General features: G+C 42.8%; 2 protein-coding genes across 2 annotated transcripts in view; one reads left to right on the top strand and one right to left on the bottom strand.

Annotated features, from left to right (window-relative positions):
• Positions 1 to 827: 827 nt before the first annotated feature.
• Positions 828 to 6,749, top strand: f9b (coagulation factor IXb). Its single transcript, XM_060909573.1, has 8 exons — positions 828 to 903; positions 1,550 to 1,719; positions 1,927 to 1,951; positions 2,610 to 2,723; positions 3,706 to 3,843; positions 5,149 to 5,447; positions 5,555 to 5,681; positions 6,190 to 6,749. Exons 1-8 carry the CDS (start codon positions 828 to 830, stop codon positions 6,747 to 6,749), a joined length of 1,509 nt encoding a protein of 502 aa, XP_060765556.1.
• A 2,658-nt stretch (positions 6,750 to 9,407) lies between these two features.
• Positions 9,408 to 18,825, bottom strand: part of LOC132873516 (proto-oncogene DBL) — a 44,271-nt gene continuing 34,853 nt past the window's right edge. Inside the window, exons 16-27 of the mRNA XM_060909173.1 lie at positions 17,547 to 17,639; positions 16,804 to 16,896; positions 16,342 to 16,467; positions 16,018 to 16,233; positions 15,650 to 15,742; positions 15,446 to 15,524; positions 15,263 to 15,311; positions 13,407 to 13,591; positions 12,645 to 12,751; positions 12,337 to 12,449; positions 12,115 to 12,229; positions 9,408 to 10,391 (exon numbers count right to left, since the gene is read on the bottom strand). Coding sequence (XP_060765156.1) covers positions 10,377 to 10,391; positions 12,115 to 12,229; positions 12,337 to 12,449; positions 12,645 to 12,751; positions 13,407 to 13,591; positions 15,263 to 15,311; positions 15,446 to 15,524; positions 15,650 to 15,742; positions 16,018 to 16,233; positions 16,342 to 16,467; positions 16,804 to 16,896; positions 17,547 to 17,639 — 1,284 coding nt within the window. The 3' untranslated portion in view covers positions 9,408 to 10,376. The remainder of the gene's footprint in view (positions 10,392 to 12,114; positions 12,230 to 12,336; positions 12,450 to 12,644; positions 12,752 to 13,406; positions 13,592 to 15,262; positions 15,312 to 15,445; positions 15,525 to 15,649; positions 15,743 to 16,017; positions 16,234 to 16,341; positions 16,468 to 16,803; positions 16,897 to 17,546; positions 17,640 to 18,825) is intronic.

Genomic DNA, 18,825 nt, shown 5'->3' with positions numbered 1-18,825 from the left:
AACCTCCTGCCCCATCCTGCACGTGTCAGTGTGTTACCGGCTCTAACACATCTGTTTCATGAGCTGTTAATTAGCTGAATCAGGTGTGAATAGAAACAATGGAAATGACTATAATGTGCAGGACAGAGGGTTCTCCAGGAGCAGGGATCAGAACCTGAGCACTAAAGGTACAGGAGATAAACATCTACACCACTGAATAACATGTAAACCCTTAATGTACAGCTGAGTGCTCTTTGCTGATGGTGTGTGTGTGTGTAGACTTTACTGATGTGTTGTAAGGGTGAAAGTTCAGGTTCTCTCCACACTGTGCTTCTGATGTGTTTAATTGTCCTCGTAAGCTGCAGAGCACACAGAGGTGTAATAGATTATACTGCATCAGTCACAACTGTTCCAACATCGAGCCACTGTTCCTGACCTTCAAACATTTAAAACATGCAATGAAACATGAAGTCGTATTCAATTTTTAATCTTCACAGGAGAAAGTGACAGAATTCTAACGCTGAGGTGAAAATGTTCCGTTTGATTTATTAACAGAAGCTGAAATCAAAGTGACAAACTCTGTGTGTAAGAATCTCCAGTACACACCACAACACTGGCCTTGATCACACACACACACACACACAGCTGCACAAAATGGACGCTGATAAATCTGACAAAGAAACTCCCCCAAATCTCCATATATGGTAAAGAACTGCCTTTTAAAAATGCTATTAGCATATTCATAGAACTGAACCTGTGTGTGTGTGTGTGTGTGTTTGTTTGTTTTGCTGAACTTTGGACTATTTGAGTAAGAGTTTGACTGGAAACGAAGCATTTTAAGAGGAAAAATGGAGAAAATTTCTCTCCTTACTTTAATATGTGGAAATTTTATTTTAATCTCTCATTTTTGTCTGACATCATCAGGTACGTACGACGAAAATTAAAGAATGTAATCATCTGCCATTTATATTTAATCAAAGTTTATTTTCTTCATGGTGACAGAAGTGGTGATGAAATAATTCCAGTCTGATCTGGAAGCTGGAACAAGTGCAATAAAGTCTGACTCCATGAAGTTAATTCTGTTTTTATGTGAATAAATGTGAATATAAATTATCCAAATTAAATTACACAGACTCCTTTGAACAGTTTTGGATAATAATAATAATAATAATAATAATAATACAACCCAATATACACTGAAATGAAAATGATTGAATTTATAATGAAATTGTTGAATCTCTGTATTTTAATTTATTTTGTATTTCTGATTGTAAGTGGTGAAGAACACAAGCTCTCCTTCACTTCTGCACTTTACAGCTGATTTGAGACGCAGTTGATCTGTGAACAGCTCACAGGGCTGCGATCCAGATGAAGACCTTCAGACTTTCTGGCTGAATATTTTAAATGTGGATCAGAAATAAAAAATACAGAAAATCAAGAAATTTCCAACACGGTTCTCAAATTGAAAGAAAACAATGAGTGACTCTCTCTCTCTCTCTCTCTCTCTGCATGTCTCTCTCTCTCTCTCTGTCTGTCTCTTTCTCTGCCTGTCTCTGTCTGTGTGTCTCAGTCTCAGTGTTCGTGTCGAGACAGACAGCTCAGTCAGTGTTAGTGAGACAGAAGCGCTTTAATAAAGGCCTGTTGGAGGAGATGCTGAAAGGGAATCTGGAGAGAGAGTGTGTTGAGGAGAAATGCAGCTTTGAGGAAGCGCGTGAAGTTTTTGAAGATCAAGAGAAAACAGTAAGTAAACATCCAACCATAATACACTTATAATAAAATGATATTAAAGGAGACCAGATGTTTCTCACAGCTGCACAGACTCAGTTCAGTGAAGGATGAAGAAGAAAAAATTTTACGAAGCAGGTGTTTTAGTCGCTCTTCATTTAAACAAAATGATCAGAGTCTGTTTCTGATGAAGGATGAATGATACTTTTTACTCTTTTTCAGAGAGAGTACTGGATCCTTAACATCGGTAAGCATCAATTTATTCCACCTTGGTTTCACTGAACTTCACTCCACGAGGTGCATCAGTACAACACTGCGGCTTTGTCCCAAATCACATTTCTGCACTATACTCTGAACTTTTAATAACTTAATAACAATTTATAAAATTAAACAGTGACAGGTATCGAACTGGTGTAGTGGTTAACACTGTCGCCTCACAGCAAGAAGGTTCTGAGTTTGAGCCCAGTGGGGCCCTTTCTGTGTGGAGTTTGCATGTTCTCCCTGTGCCTGCGTGGGTTTCTTCCGGGTGCTCCGGTTTCCCTCACTGTCCAAAGACATGCAGTTATGTTAACTGACTACTCTAAATTTCCCATAGACGTGAATATCTGAGCACGGGTAGTACGGCTGTAAGCAGGGCCTTCGACTCAGCCATGTTGAGCTGCGTCCTTCATAATTCAGCTGTAAGAAAGGAGGATTCCAGCGATATTGAACTCTCAGAAATGGCGCTATATAAGTCCATTATCAGTTAACATTAGTGAGCACTGAACACTGTCACATATTTAACATAACTTCCTTTCAATAATAAATGGTTTATATTTAATATAAATGTGTGAGATAATGTCTCCTGTATGAAGTCATTTCAATGCATTTTAATACTCGTGTGTGTGTGTGTGTGTGTGTGTGAGATGGAGATCAGTGTTTGTCGTCTCCTTGTCAGAATGGAGGGGATTGTAAAGACGGGTTGAGCTCCTACACGTGTTGGTGTCCCATCGGCTTCAACGGGAAGAACTGCGAGCTGGGCAAGAACCCTCTTTATATGTTTATCCACTGTGTTTAATTCTCCCTCCCTGAAGTGTTTATCACCTCCAGCACACGAGTGTGCACTTTATAGTGTGTAGCGTACAGAAGGTCAGCAGCGTCAGTACTCATGTGGCTGAATATCACATGGAATAGTCTGAGGATTAAAGTGATTTTACTGCTTTGTTCATCAGAAGGAAACCATTCGAGTAAAACTGCTGCATTGCATTCTGGGTAAGTTGTGATCCTGACGTCTACACTGATGTCTACTCGACTTAACTCAAGCTGATAAAGTGATGGACCAGAATTTAATTCAGTCAGAGGGACAGAGGAGAAGTTCTCGCCTCCTGATCATGGGGCTGATCGTTTCCCCCAAAGTCACTGACAGTTGAGACAAAACACAGGACCTGAGCAGACTGGGACCACAGACAGGACACACCTGAGCAGGTAGCAAGCATTAGTCTTTCAAGAGCACAAGTTCAGTGGTGCTGGGATTGAACCTCACAACCTTCTCATCGATAACACACTGCCTTAACGAGTGAACCGTCTCTCCAGCACACACTGCACTTTAATATACCGATGCCCCGTTCCCAAAAAAATAGATCATTATGATTAAAAATATAAAAACAATAAATATATTATTCAAAATTAATTAAAAAAAATTGAACAGTCTCCATTAAAGATAACAAACTCCTCCAGAAATCGTTTCCTTCAGGTTATCGTGACTAAACCTGCTTCTACACATGACTGAGTTACAGGGTGTATTTTTGTTTTTCCACCCGGTTTCCGAACACTAATTTACTTTAGGGGGAAACGGGTGCGTGTTGAAATCTGCCGCTTTGTGTTTGCTGAGGCCGCTGCTTACCGCAGATCATCAATAAAAACAGAGGAGTGAAGGAGGGAGCACTTTCTTTTCTCCCTGACTCTACACAGACACTGTCTGTTTATTCCTCTGCGTGTGTGTGTGTGTGTGTGTGTGTGCAGAACTCGGGAGACAGTGCACCGTGAATAACGGCGGCTGCGGGCAGTTCTGCGCGGCGGATCAGGTGAAGGGCGTGCTGCTGTGCCAGTGCGCTGATGGATACACGCTGTCTGCAGATGAGCGGAGCTGTGAGCCAGCAGGTCAATTCACTTTCATTCTGCTCATCACTTCCTTTTCAACTTAACCTTCAATATTCCTTTAACTTTGATCCCTGAAACATTACAAATAAACCAGATAATAATTTTGTGCACAAATGCAGCAACAACCATAGACGTCGCCAGACCCATTTTAGGGTAGCTCCAGCCACCCTATCTTATGGCAAAGCCACCCTATATTTTTTGCCCTTTTTAAAATTATTTATATTTTTATTTTTTTTCCAAAAAAAAACAAAGGCAGTAAAGCACTGAACATGAGCCATCAAGAACGCAAGTTAATCCGAACAACAGTTTCTGCTTGCTTATTTATTGTTTAATGCAATATTATTAATATCGTTATGATTCCTCCTCATTGGCTCTGTGTCAAGCGTCACGTCGAGTGGTAGGCTAGTAGGACTTAATAAAATAACTCGGGCATTCTGCAGCAGGCGCGGTGCGGGCTTCCATTGAGTTGGGTTTGCAGAGAGTCAGAATTCTATGCTTTCATTTGCAGATACACACGGTGAGATTGTAATTTGATGTCAGTGGTTTGCATTTGCTTAACTTTACCTAGGCTATATTGAGTCTTCTGTAGAATGTTTACATGATGATTTGTGAAGCACTTGCCCTCTTCAGTTTGCGCAGGAATGCATGACACCTACCGTTGTTTTTTTCACATTTTTGTAGTTTAGCTGGTGAAGTTGCTTCAGCAAGCAATTAAATGATGAAAGCAATTTTAAAATAGAATAGAAATGGTGGGAAGTGTGTCCCCAAGGTGTGATGCTCTTGAAATAATGAATTGATTGACAGCCTTAGTAGGTGCTCTGAAAAATGTTCGGCGCGCGCTGCGCGCGCACAATACCTTTTCTCCTCTGGGTGCTAAGCTACCCCTGACTCTCAAACCTAGTGACGTCCCTGGCAACAACTAAAACGTTTTCCGAGGGAAAGTCGAACGAAAACTCAACAGCAGACTTCACGATGAATCTCAGCCAGCTGGCAGCTGATGGTCTTACGGTTTTTGTGTTGGAAATTTCCCCGAAATGTACATTTATTTATGCAAACGATACCTTATTGAGTTAAATGTGCATGAATAAAGTCCACCCTCTGGGGAAGTGAATCGTTTGTTTGATTGTGAGGGCACCAGGCTTTTAGAATCTCGTTTATTTCTGGTTTTATAAATTAAATTCCACCCTCCGATACTGAGCTCTGACAGCGCAGCGTCCTCACACTCCTGCCTCTGACACTGACGCCCGCTTTGAGCGCTGAGGTTATTCCTGCAGCCCGTGTTAAAGCTGTGTGCGCTGTGTGTAGATGGTCACCCTTGCGGCCGTTTGGGGAAGAACATCGCAGACAAGTTCGCCGCGAGGAAGGTGAACAGTGAAACCGTGATCCAAGTTCATGAGATCAGACATGTGAATGTGACGGAGAGGAATTTAACAGCAACAAACAGCACAAATTCCACGGAGCTCAGCAACGCCACCATCAGGCCAACGCTGAGAGAAGACGATTGGGATTTCTTCCCCACCGTACCCTCTGTCATACAGGAGACCAAGAGTGAAAATCGCATTGTGGGGGGACATGACGCAATACCTGGGGAGATTCCCTGGCAGGTGAGAGTGTGTGTGTGTGTGTGTGTGTGTGTGTGTGTGTGTGTGTGTGAGAGTGAGAGAGAGAGAGAGAGAGAGATAATAGATGTTATTCTCTCTCTTGTCACTAGGTGGCACTGGTCCTAAAGGAAAACGGTAAGGTGTTCTGTGGCGGGTCTCTCCTGAGTGAGCTGTGGGTCATCACCGCCGCCCACTGCGTGATGGACGCAGGGATCAGGAACTTCTTTATCAGATTAGGTACGAGTCGGATTAATGTGAGATCCCTGAGGTTCTCCTTGTGCTGGGGTGCTCACATAGAGGACCTAAGCATCATTGCATTATTAGACAGAAAACTAACAACTCCGAGATCTTTGGGTTTCTACTGAGACAAATTCTGGTGTTTTATGAAGTTCTGCCTTTAAAATGCAAACTGTACAGAACCGGGCCCTTGAGTTCGACCTTCACCGTGGGCTCCTGTGCAGTCAGTTCCACTGTTCCACAGATCTTTGGGATTCTCGGCTGGGAAAAAAATGTACCCAGGGATTGTCAGTTCCCTTTAGTGAGACATGTAGAGATTACCCAGCAGTCTCTGGTGCATGAGGTTTTTGATAGAACAGGCGAACTGAAGATCTTTCCTCGCTGAAGTAGATTATTCAAAGATCTCTGGAGCAACTTGTGAAGACTGACTTTCCAGAAATATATGTTTTTACTTTCTTGCCTTGGACTAAATGAGATCCTGAATCTCTCGCTCTCTCCCTCCCCCCAGGAGAGCATAATGTTCACATTGAGGAACAGCAGGAGCGCAATCATGAAATTGATGAACACCATGTCCACGCCGACTACAAGTATAAGGAAAGCCACAACCATGACATCGCTCTGCTGAAACTCAAAACACCCGTCACCTTCTCAGATTACATCATCCCCATCTGCCTGGGGCCGAAATCCTTCACGGAGAAGTTGCTGAAAAGCGTTCCCGTCTCGCTGGTGAGTGGGTGGGGCCGGCTGCACTATGGAGGGGTGGAGTCCGACAAGCTCCAGAAGGTCGAGGTTCCCTATGTGGACCGCACTGAATGCAAAGGCAGCGATAAGATTTCACGCTTCATGTTCTGCGCCGGGTTCCTGACCACCCGCAAGGACTCGTGCCAAGGAGACAGCGGAGGACCTCATGCCACCAAACTGGGCAAAGACACGTGGTTCCTGACGGGCATCGTCAGCTGGGGTGACGAGTGCGCTAAAGAGGGGAAGTATGGTGTGTACACACGCGTGTCCAAGTACGTTAACTGGATCACAAACATGACTGGAATCAGGGCAGGTACTTCTGTATGATGAGATGAGATGCAGTTACCTGAACACACACACATCACTGTTTCTCAACATCAGTTTCCACAAACATGAAAGTGTGTACAGCAGAACTGATTCCATTATTCCTCAAAAATAAAAATAAAAAACGTACTTATTGTTTTAAAAGTCTGAGAGAGAGAATAAACTCTCGTGTTTGGGACACAGCTTTTGTGAGCACTCGGCTAAAAAAACTAACTAAAAAGGTCGAAACCAGAGCTTTTCAAAGTGTGGGGCGCGCCCCCCCTGGGGGGCACCAGAGTTCTTCAGGGGGGGCGCAACGTGAGAGACAAAATGGATCAATTTTTAGTACCTAAAGCTACAGTGAGTGAGGAGACAAAGTCTGGGCCAAGCAAATAAACAGAGCCTCCAGGATGTTGCGATTTGCAACTTCAGCGCAAATTCAACCAATCCCTGCGAATTCAGGGCGGTGTTGCAATTATATCCAATCACCGCAACTTTCCCGCAAATTTGACCAATCGTTGGCGTCGTCTTGAGGTGACGTCGACAAACTACCTTCCGCCTTACTTCCGTGTGTTCAAGAGAAGCAGCATGCGCGCAGTGTTGCCAGATTGGGAGGTTTCAAGTGCATTTTGGCGGGTTTTGAACATATTTTAGACTGGAAAACGTCAGCAGTATCTGGCAACACTGAAAGTGTGTTATGTTTTCAGTGAAGGACTGTGTGCACTTTATTTTTTTTTACTTAATACAAGAAATTAATGGATGCCAACATTTTTGCCAAAATGGTATTTTATTTTCCATTGTTTAGGCAGCTTCAGCATCATACTGTGAGATTCTGTTCAAATTGGTTTTTTTTTCTTCTATGAAGCCTGAGCCATTTATTTTATTAGTTTATAATTATTGTTTAATTTAGTCTTCAGGAGAGACTGCCTGCACACAGTACTAGTATTAATAGTTTTTTTCTTACATGAAAGCTGAGGCATTTATATTATATTTTAAGGTAACTTCATGTTGTGCTGTGAGGTTCTCTGCACTTTAACTTTAGAACCAACAGGTGCATTTGGATAAGTAAAGCCTATTTTTCTGCATTTTTGTAGTCCTGCTAATCTTTTATATTGGTAAAGTTGTTTATAGGACCATTTCTCAGTGTCTTTGTTTTTTTAATCAATAGTTTTTCAGTAATAACTTAATATTTAACATATCACTCAATTTTAATCACAAAAAGAGAAAATCGCAACAATTTCTCGCAACTTTCACTTCCTCCCGCAATGTAATCGCAACAAAAACCTAAAAAACACCACAACTTTCATCGCAATTTTTTTTGGAAACCCCCCCACAACATCAGACATTTTAGCCCGCAACAATCACAAAAAAGGCCCACGAAATCCTGGGGGGACTGAAAAAAGAAGGAAGTATGACCACGATTATTTAAAGTTTGGATTTTCATGGACTGGATCTGAAGATGCTCCACTGCCACAGTGTGTTGTCTGCCACGAGGTGCTAGCTAACGATGCTATGAGATGTTTAAAATGTGTAAAACAAGATGTTTTAAAAAGCACAGATGTTTAAAATGTGCAAAAGAAAAAAATGTGTACAACAACCATTTTTTAAAAATACAAATGGAACATTAAGTATAGCAACAACAAAAATTGTAAGGGGGGGGCGCTGTTGTTTATTTGCTCTCCGAGGGGGGGCGGACTCTCCCACACTTTGAAAACCCCTGGTCTAAACAAAGTCCACAAATGACGACAGCATGGTGCAATCAGCAGCTCGTTTAGCCGTAAAGCCGTCAGTGTTCATGAAGCAGTTGATTAGCAGCAGGCATTAGCTAATGAGTAAATAATTAACAATACTCAGTGAATACTGTACAGTAGGTGGATGTGTATTTCTGCTTTTTCTTGAGAGTGAAAAATAAAAATGAAACATGAATACATTCATTTTGGCACAATGAGATAAACAGCGCATATTTACATCTGGGACACGGCACTCAAGAAAAATGTGCTTTTGTAGAGCATTATACAGCTTGTGCTTAAACATGTAGTAAAAGTATTTTGTAGAGAGTACAGTACACCTTCTCCTGTATACACAGCTTCACACACCTCAAGCTCCTTATTAATATTTATGGCTTCATTCTTTCAGCTATAAAACACCCCTTCATCACCACCTGAGCAGTGGCGTTAGCAAAGCAGCGAGCAAAGCTAGCTTAGCGTACACCAGCGAGGAAGACTAAAGGCTCTGAAATACTCTTTAACGCTGCTGTGTTAACAGTGAAGCATTAAACTAACACATAAACTGTAATAAATCCACGATGCTATGAAAACACTACCAAAGTATAAAATCGGATTAGAAACAAAACACTGTGTGTAAAAATGTGTGATGTCACAGTTTGGCACAAAGTAGATCCTAAAACAGGTGAGTGTTTCCACACGGTTCATTCGGTCACTTCCTGTAGAGGAGCACGCACTTCCTGGGAGTAAAGCTGAATCATGTTCAGACAGGAGCGTCGTGCTTGTTTCACACTGAAGAGGGACGTGTGGGACGCACTGAGTCTGATTATAATTTATTTACATTTACTTTAAATCAATTTGTGTAAATCTCTCGAGTTATAATAATAATAATAATAATAATAATAATAATCACATAACACAAATTAGCATGACAATAAACATGCTAATCCATGAGCTAGCATCAGAGTATACACACACACACACACACTCTCAGCCAGCTTCAGCACTCGACTCATTTCACACCGATTCTGCTCTTGAAGGCACTGAAATGGGAAATCAGTGAATTCATCAGCGAGTTCTGTTCCGTTACCTTCAGAATAAAGTCCTCATGACGCTCCTGCATGCAGAAATCACCAGGAAACACGTTCGATGTGAGACACGGTGGTGAAGGTGAGGACTGTGTGAGGTTGTGTCTCTAACGTCAGAAATGTTCAGTGATGAAGAAAAGTTCAGAACAGTGGAAAAGAGGAGAAAAGTAATCACATCCTTTGCTTACTGTATTGTCTGGACTATACGAGTCACCGCCTTCCTCTTGGGCTAAACCCACATCACACTGCTACCTTTAGATGAACCAGGTCAGTTAACCTCTGAACATCTATTAACCTGTTTATAATTCATCTAAAGATTCATCCAAAACACACAGAATGCCTCGTGTAGGAGAAGGAGACGGAGTGTAAACTCGATTTACTGCAGCAGCTACAAAGGTGAGATCTTTACCCAACACAGAGTCCCAAATCAATGTGGGCGGAGCTTCTGTTGAAGTCTGATCACTATTTTTTCCACCTGCAGTTCTGTCCTGTTTAACACAAAGTACTGATTTTAACACAATATAATACACAATACTAGTTTGTGTACACACACACACACACACACACACACACAGACAGAACCCTGTATGTTTCTGTGGACTGTGCTGTAATTGCTGGAGTATCTCACCTACTGTACACACACTAATACACAACAGTGACACACACTTCGCTCCAGCACACACTACACACTCGATAGTCCAGAAAATACAGTACTGTTTTTGGTTGGATGTTTTGCGTGTGTGTGTGTGTGTGTGCGTGTCCGTCCGTCCATGCTGGTTAATAATGTAGATGTTTCCTTGAACATGGAGGATTTCATCATGGTATGTTCATCACGCTGTTTATATTTCCCGAGCCTATGAGAAAACACACACACACACACACACACACACACACACACACACACACACACACAGATCATTACTCCACAGAGTGTGTGAAGAGTTTGGTTTGGTGTGCTTCTACTACATGTCCTGGAGTAAAGGGGCTCCTGAATGTTTCTGTAACCCTGAGGGTGTTTTATTGCTCATGTTTAATCTGCTTCATCCATCAGGAACCTGCATTCCAGTGCAGCAGTGCATTCTGGGTAAGTCGACTCAACCTGTCCTCTAACATGGGGAAGGAGTTGAGGGGAGCGTTAAACACAGTCTGGAAACGCACTGTAGGGATCGGCTCTCTGTGTGATATTCTGCTTCTTTTCTCACAGTTAATAAAGGTTAACGCGAGGGGCGGGGTTAGTGAAGTCCGCGGGGTTAGGGAAGTCCATGAGGTTAGTGAAGTTTGTGGGGTTATTGGGGTTAGGAAAGTACATGGGGTTAGTGAAGTTAACGGGGTTAGTGAAATTTGTGGGGTTAGGGAAGTCCGCGGGGTTAGGGAAGTTAGTTGGATTAGCAAAGTTTGCAGGGTTAGTGGGTTTAGCAACGTGTACGGGGTTAGTGGGTTTAGCAACGTTTGCGGGGTTAGTGGGGTTATGGAAGTCCATGGGGTTAGTGAAGTTTGCAGGGTTAGTTTGATTAGCAAAGTTTGCGGGGTTAGTGGGTTTAGCAACGTTTGCGGGGTTAGCGGGATTAGCAAGGTTTATGGGGTTAGTGAAGTTTGCAGGGTTAGTGGGGTTAAGGAAGTCCGCAGGGTTAGCGAAGTTTACGGAGTTAGTGGGGTTAGTACAGTTTGTGGGGTTAGTGGAGTTAGTTAAGTCCGCGGGGTTAGTGAAGTTCACAGGGTTGGGGAAGTCCGCGGATCAGGAAAGTTTGTGGGGTTAGTGGGGTTAGCAAAGTGTGTGGGGTTAGTGAATTCTGCAGGGTTATTGAAGTCCGCGGGGTTAGTGAAGTTTGCGGGGTTAGTGGGGTTAGGGAAGTCTGCAGGGTTAGGGAAGTCTGCGGGGTTAGGGAAGGTCGCAGGGTGAGTAAAGTTCGTGGGGTTAGTAAAGTTCGTGGGGTTAGTGAGGTTAGGGAAGTTTGTGGGGTTAGTGGGATTAGCAAAGTTTGCGGGGTTAGTGGGATTAGGGAAGTCCATGGGGTTAGTGAAGTTTGTGGGGTTAGTTTGATTAGCAAAGTTTGCGGGGTTAGTGGGTTTAGCAACGTTTACGGGGTTAGTGGGGTTAGTAAAGTTTGTGGGTTTAATGGAGTTAGTGAAGTCCACGGGGTTAGTGAAGTTCACAGGGTTAGGGAAGTCCGGGGGTCAGGAAAGTTTGCGGGGTTAGCAAAGTTTGTGGGGTTAGTGAAGTCTGCAGGGTTATTGAAGTCTGCGGGGTTAGTGAAGTTTGTGGGGTTAGCGAAGTTTGCGGGGTTAGTAAAGTTCGTGTGGTTAGTAAAGTTCGTGGGGTTAGTGAGGTTAGGGAAGTTTGTGGGGTTAGTGGGATTAGCAAAATTCGCAGGGTTAGTGGGATTAGGGAAGTTTGCGGGGTTAGGGAAGTCTGCGTGGTTAGTGAAGTTCGCGGGGTTAGCAACATTTGTGGGGTTAGTGGGGTTCGCGAAGTTTGCGGGCTTAGTCGTAGTTGTAGTGTTTTTTGAACAAAATCATCCTCATTATTTTGAACTTAATGTGAGATGAAAACTGTAACGAAATAAAAGTTTCACTCACCGTAAAGTCACCGCCTGGTCTGATCACATGACTTCTGTCCACATTTCCCAGAATTCTGTGCAAGGTGTCAGCTGGTAGTTTTCCTTCACTTCCGCGAGTCAGGTTTTTGATGTGCCTAAATCAGCGCAGTGTAATCACACCACCATCGTTAGGTCAGAGTCTGTGCCATGATCACGAACAGAAAACGACCCGTTTCATATTTATTTATTATAAAACGCTCACCACAGCGCCTCTGTGTTCTCCTGCAGTAAGTGGATGACATCACCATGTTTGATGATGACCTCATCTTTCCCACAGTCCAGGTGATCCACCAGGGCTCGGTATTTCCCAGGAACCTGAAGAACATTTAAATGTTAACAAACCCGCGGCTGTAAGTCTCTTTAAACTGTTCTACTGTTTGCAGGTTTGTGGTGATGACGTACACACAGCACCTCAGACAGCAGAGAACACTACTGTGGCGGTTCTGTTCAGCTGTTCTTGTGCACACGTTCAGAACTAACGTTAAACATTTAAATTGAGACGTTTCTTACCAGCAGGACATCGTCGTCTTCATCCGAGTCAGAGATAAAAGACAGGTCAGTGGTCCAGTCCTCTAAAGTCTCACAAATATCCACTGAGTTCGAGGTTCCTGGCCAACCTGAAACACACACCAGAATTGTTTACCAAACTCAACCAATCAAAACTACAGACAACCTCACGCACAACCCCAATGATTAACCAGTTAAATGTTCATTACAGACTTCAGAATGCTTAATTTGACCCTGAATGCTATAAATCACCTACTGCAGCTTCTAAGTGCCCTAAATGACAACAAAACAGACCCCAAGAGCTGCAAACCAGTACACTAAATGATCCAAAACAATGTCCAATCTACCTCACCTGCCTCAATGTCCCCAAATATTATTGCTTTCACTGTATTCTACCTCAAATAGTCATTAATGGATCCTCAAACTGCCCTAAATTTCTCCAAACCAGCCAACATGGACCCAAACAGTATAAATGGTCTTGTGATGCTAAATGACCCCAACCAGACCCTATTGACCCAAAACTACCTCCAACTCCCCCAAAGCAACCTAAAAATGGTCCCAAATGTTCCTGAAAACATCCTTACATCACTCAAAATTACCCAAAGTGGCCTATCAAACTGCCCTGAATGACTCAAATTTCCCCAAACAACCCTAAAAGCTCTAAATAGGGTGAACTCCAAAAATTCCCGAATCTTTAAATTGCTGCCCAAACAGCCCCAGACTCACCCACCTTCCCACCCCACCCTGATCTTTGCCCACACTCACTGCGGCGGTTGCGGTTCTGTGGTCGAGGTGAGAACATCACAGGGTCCGTCAGAACAGGACTAGAACTCCCTGACTCATCCGAGTGCACCGGCACCCCCTTACTGTTAGGAGGGACATCAAAACAACCTGAGCAGCCTGCGATAGGGGCGGGGCTCCAGGGCATGCAGACTGACACCCTCTCCATGCTGACCAATCAGAGAATCAGATCGAGTGGCACACAGACGAACAGAAACAAAACGGTCACAACACACACACACATACAGTCACGGTCACAAGCAAGAATTCTACAGGTCTGAGGTCAGTTCTCATTCAGCCAGGGACACACTCAGCGTCCAAATGTGTTTTACACACCGAAATAAAAACATCAAATATTTTAAAATCAAAAACACTCTGATTATCAAATCTAACATGAAACACACATTTAACATCTTAATGACTTTAATTGTTATTATTCTCCATCATATTCATATTTAAAACACTATTTTGATTTCACATTTCTACTTTAACGCAGTGTCCTGGCCGAATGGAATCACCCCAAACCGACAAACCAAACAGTCCGCTCTGAAAATATTGGCATCCTTCAGTGCAAAAATGGCAGGATAAAATATACATATTACATGCAATGCTTCAGAGTTTTAATACAAACAAATTGTGGGAAAAATACTTACTCTTCTTTAACAATTATTATTATCATCACAAGTTCATTTTTAGAATTTTGCCTAAAGATTATTTTTGGCAAATTGTTGTCCATGCTTTCCGTCTCCAGACTCTCTGTTGATGTGATATACATCAGCCTGTGCTCATGTGGAGTATAGATATAAGGACACACACGTAAAATAATTTAATCAGCTACCATTATGAGTAAAACCTGTATTTTGTAATTATCTCTGAAGACGATGTCCACCTGCACAAACCTAAAAATATAAACTGTTGTGCGCAGAGAAGTGGACTGAGATCCTCTACATGTCTCTCCAACTCATCTCATTTCATTATCTGTAGCCGCTTTATCCTGTTCTACAGGGTCGCAGGCGAGCTGGATCCTATCCCAGCTGACTACGGGCGAAAGGCGGGGTTCACCCTGGACAAGTCGCCAGGTCATCACAGGGCTGACACATAGACACAGACAACCATTCACACTCACATTCACACCTACGCTCAATTTAGAGTCACCAGTTAACCTAACCTGCATGTCTTTGGACTGTGGGGGAAACCGGAGCACCCGGAGGAAACCCACGCGGACACGGGGAGAACATGCAAACTCCGCACAGAAAGGCCCTCGCCGGCCACGGGGCTCGAACCCGGACCTTCTTGCTGTGAGGCGACAGCGCTAACCACTACACCACCGTGCCGCCCCGTCTCTCCAACTCATTACATTAAATTTAATTAAATGTTGTTTGTGTGTTGCTTTTAATAAGGTTTTCCTCCTCGCTGTCACCTCTGGCTTGTTCATCAGAAATCTAAATCTACATCTGTTTGAGGTTGTATGTGACTGTCTATTGTAAACATTATAGAGGTAAAATTGAATTGACTGTTAAATTAAATTTAAATATCACGCACTACATGTGATCGTTATTTTACATGTTCACAGCCTGCTTTTCATGAAGGGTGCCAATAATTCTGAATTTAACTGCACATTCAGATCTCTGTTCCTAGATCGGCAAAAAGATTTATTTAGCTGAAGACTGGAATACATGCTGCTGTTTCAACACACACACACCACACAAACACACTTTCATGATGCAGAATAATGCATGTTTGCAGCAGAACAATGACATCAAACAGTGTCAATAACTACAAGGTTAATAGGTGTGTGTGTGTGTGTGTGTGTGTGTTCTGCTGCACTGACGGACTTTCACCTGTTCACCAGAAGAGGAGAGAGGGAGTCTCCAGCACCATGACCTTCACCTGAGAAAGACAGACACACAGACAGATGGGGGATTGGTGATGACTAAATTTGGTGAGAATGGTGTATTAACAGGTTGGTCGGTGTGTGTGTGTGTGTGCGCGCGTGTGTGTGCAAGAGAGAGAGAGAGAGAAACCTTGACTAGTTTTCTGATGGTTTGTGAGGATTTTTCTGATCTCACTGAGCCATGCTGACTTCACCTCAATTGTTGGAGCCTGTAACACACACACACACACACACACACACACACACACACACACAGAGGGTGTAGGGATTAAGGAGAAGGGTGTAGGGATTAGGGGGTCTTTGGAATATACAGTATGAAACTGAAATGTTTTACCTGCACTACGTACACTTCTTCTCTCCCACTGTACCAGATCTCAAACTTCTTCACATCTCCTTTAATGTTCTCTGTGATACCTACAGCACTCATCTGCAGAGTAACACACACACACAGCTTGCAGTGTTGGTTACACCTCAGACTTTTGGACATTTTTTCAAATACAAACCAACAGTCACTTTTGTAAAGTTCTGATGATGGCTGTGTCCCAAATATCACCTGGAAAACTCTGGCCCTGTCCCAAATGGCAGAAAATGGCAAAGTAAGAACACTAAACACTGAACTCTACCATAGGGGAGGAGCTTTTGGTCCATAAAGCAACATTAATCTAACATCTTGTATCTGTGTGTGTGTGTGTGTGTTCTGACCCTGAGGCAGTGTTTGAAGCTGTAGCAGGCAGTGCGTTCGGCTCCGTCCCCATTCTCCTCCCTTTTTTTACAGAACAGCAGCGCCCTCTCGTAGAGAAACAGGTGTCTCTGCATGGGTTTAAACCGAGCCATGTCCTTCACACGTGACGACTTCCTGCTCATCCACACACTGAACGAACCCTGCATTAACACCCGGCCCAGGTCACACAGGTCCCCCTGCACCACACACACACACACATGCGCGCGCTCTGTTAGTACTATTAGTGTTTTAAAGCTGTCCTTAGAAACATATTAAAGCAAATAAAACACACACACACACTTCACCTCATAGCCAGTGATGGCAATCTGGTGCATGGAGTCATTAACAGATTTGAGGAGACTGAGCATGGCATTCAGTGCTCCCTCGAGTTCACACACATACTGCGATTGTGTACTGTGCTTCAACAGCTCCTACACACACACACACACACACACACACACACACAGAAATCTCAGTAAAGTACATTAGAAGCGCCATGGAAAGAGCAAGACAAAAATGACATGAAAAATGTGGTTTTGATTTTTTTAATTGAATCATTTTGTAATTAATAATAATAACAACATTTCATATCAGACCAAATGGAAACTACATGGACACATGTCACTCAGTTATCAGGTGTTTATGCTTCATACTATTCAGGATAAATGAGAGAGGGCTGTGTGTCGTGGAGTTTAACTCTGAGCAAGCAGTGTGTGTGTGTTAAAAATGATCATCTGCTCAGCATCGTCATGGTGAAAGGTGTGTACCTTCAGCAGGAGCTGATATTTGGTGAGACGCTGAACAGGTTTCAGTAAATATGAATCCAAGTCCAATTTGTGCTTCAGCTTTGTCTTACATTCCTCCAGAAAAAGAAGATCTCAGATGTCACAGCTGTACAGATCATGACTGTTTATACTGTGAGATACACTACATATTCAGTGTGCAACATCCTGGAGTGTAACTGTGGCTGTGTCCCAACTCACACATTTCATAGTGCACTAGCCACTTTTACTGTGTTCTTACTGAGAAACTCTGAGACATGTCATAGCCTACTAATACATCAAGGAATTAAGTGTGTAACATTGAACACTTTTATACTTGAAGGTCTATGTAGCTAAAGGTGCGGAGACATTATAGCGAGACAGGATTTAACTTTTTTTGGCAATGTAGAGATTTAGAATGTCGCTACAGCATGGACACCAATCAGGAGGAAATTTAGTCAGGACCACTTTGGTTGTTCCTAGAACATACCATTTAGTGTAATGATATAGTGTAGGGTGTGCTGTTTAGGACACAGCCAGTGGCACACTTGCTCAGTGCCGCGTTGCAGGGCTAGCTTCAACCAGTCAGAGAGACTTTTCATATGACAGAAACAACACACACTGCAGTATAGTTTATCTCTCGTACTCTAGTTGTGTTATTGTGTGTATACAATACGTATATAATAATCTGTATGTGTTGTGTGGTGTGTTAGTGTAACTGCAGTCTGTTCATCAGGAGGATAAAGTACCTGGAAAAATGGAGAATCTGCACACTGCCTCCACATGGCCTCTGAGCGAGGTTTATTCTGACAGTAGCGCTCATACACCTGAAAATTCTCCTTCTGTAAAATACACCAATCAGGACACGAAGCAGGGAAACAATGTAAACACACACACATAAGATCATCTATAGGTTATAGTTCCCATGTACTGTACTGACAACAGTGTGCATTAGTACCTATTACATTATATTACACACACACACACACACACTATATACATATATATTAGTACGTATTGCATTGTGTATATACACTGATTTAATGTGCACTGCACAGATTGCAGTGTGTATTAGTGTGTGTGTACTGTGTATATCACGGTGTGTATTAGAGTGTGTACTGTGTATATCACGGTGTGTGTTAGTGTGTGTACTGTGTATATCACGGTGTGTATTAGAGTGTGTACTGTGTGTATCACGGTGTGTATTAGTGTGTGTACTGTGTATATCACGGTGTGTATTAGTGTGTGTATTGTGTATATCACGGTGTGTATTAGTGTGTGTACTGTGAATATCACGGTGTGTATTAGTGTGTGTACTGTGTATATCACGGTGTGTATTAGTGTGTGTACTGTGTATATCACGGTGTGTATTAGTGTGTGTACTGTGTATATCACGGTGTGTATTAGTGTGTGTACTGTGTATATCACGGTGTGTATTAGTGTGTGTGTGTACTGTGTATATCACGGTGTGTATTAGTGTGTGTACTGTGTATATCACGGTGTGTATTAGTGTGTGTGTGTACTGTGTATATCACGGTGTGTATTAGTGTGTGTGTGTACTGTGTATATCACGGTGTGTGTTAGTGTGTGTACTGTGTATGTCACGGTGTGTATTAGTGTGTGTACTGTGTATATCACGGTGTGTATTAGTGTGTGTACTGTGTATATCACGGTGTGTATTAGTGTGTGTACTGTGTATGTCACGGTGTGTATTAGTGTGTGTACTGTGTATATCACGGTGTGTATTAGTGTGTGTACTGTGTATATCACGGTGTGTATTAGTGTGTGTACTGTGTATATCACGGTGTGTATTAGTGTGTGTACTGTGTATATCACGGTGTGTGTTAGTGTGTGTACTGTGTATATCACGGTGTGTATTAGTGTGTACTGTGTATATCACGGTGTGTATTAGGGTGTGTGTGTACTGTGTATATCACGGTGTGTATTAGTGTGTGTGTGTACTGTGTATATCACGGTGTGTATTAGTGTGTGTACTGTGTATGTCACGGTGTGTATTAGTGTGTGTAC

This window comes from Neoarius graeffei, chromosome 25 (assembly GCF_027579695.1).
Source record: "Neoarius graeffei isolate fNeoGra1 chromosome 25, fNeoGra1.pri, whole genome shotgun sequence".
NCBI classification, from domain to species: Eukaryota; Metazoa; Chordata; class Actinopteri; order Siluriformes; family Ariidae; genus Neoarius; species Neoarius graeffei.
This window is presented reverse-complemented; position numbering and strand designations above follow the sequence as displayed.

What these genes read in the sequence shown, in the direction of transcription:
- f9b (XM_060909573.1), top strand. Translation starts at nt 828, where the DNA reads ATGGAGAAAATTTCTCTCCTTACTTTAATATGTGGAAATTTTATTTTA. An exon ending in GCGGAGCTGTGAGCCAGCAG is followed by an intron (nt 3,844 to 5,148) that starts GTCAATTCACTT and finishes CGCTGTGTGTAG; the next exon opens with ATGGTCACCCTTGCGGCCGT. An exon ending in CTGGGGAGATTCCCTGGCAG is followed by an intron (nt 5,448 to 5,554) that starts GTGAGAGTGTGT and finishes TCTTGTCACTAG; the next exon opens with GTGGCACTGGTCCTAAAGGA.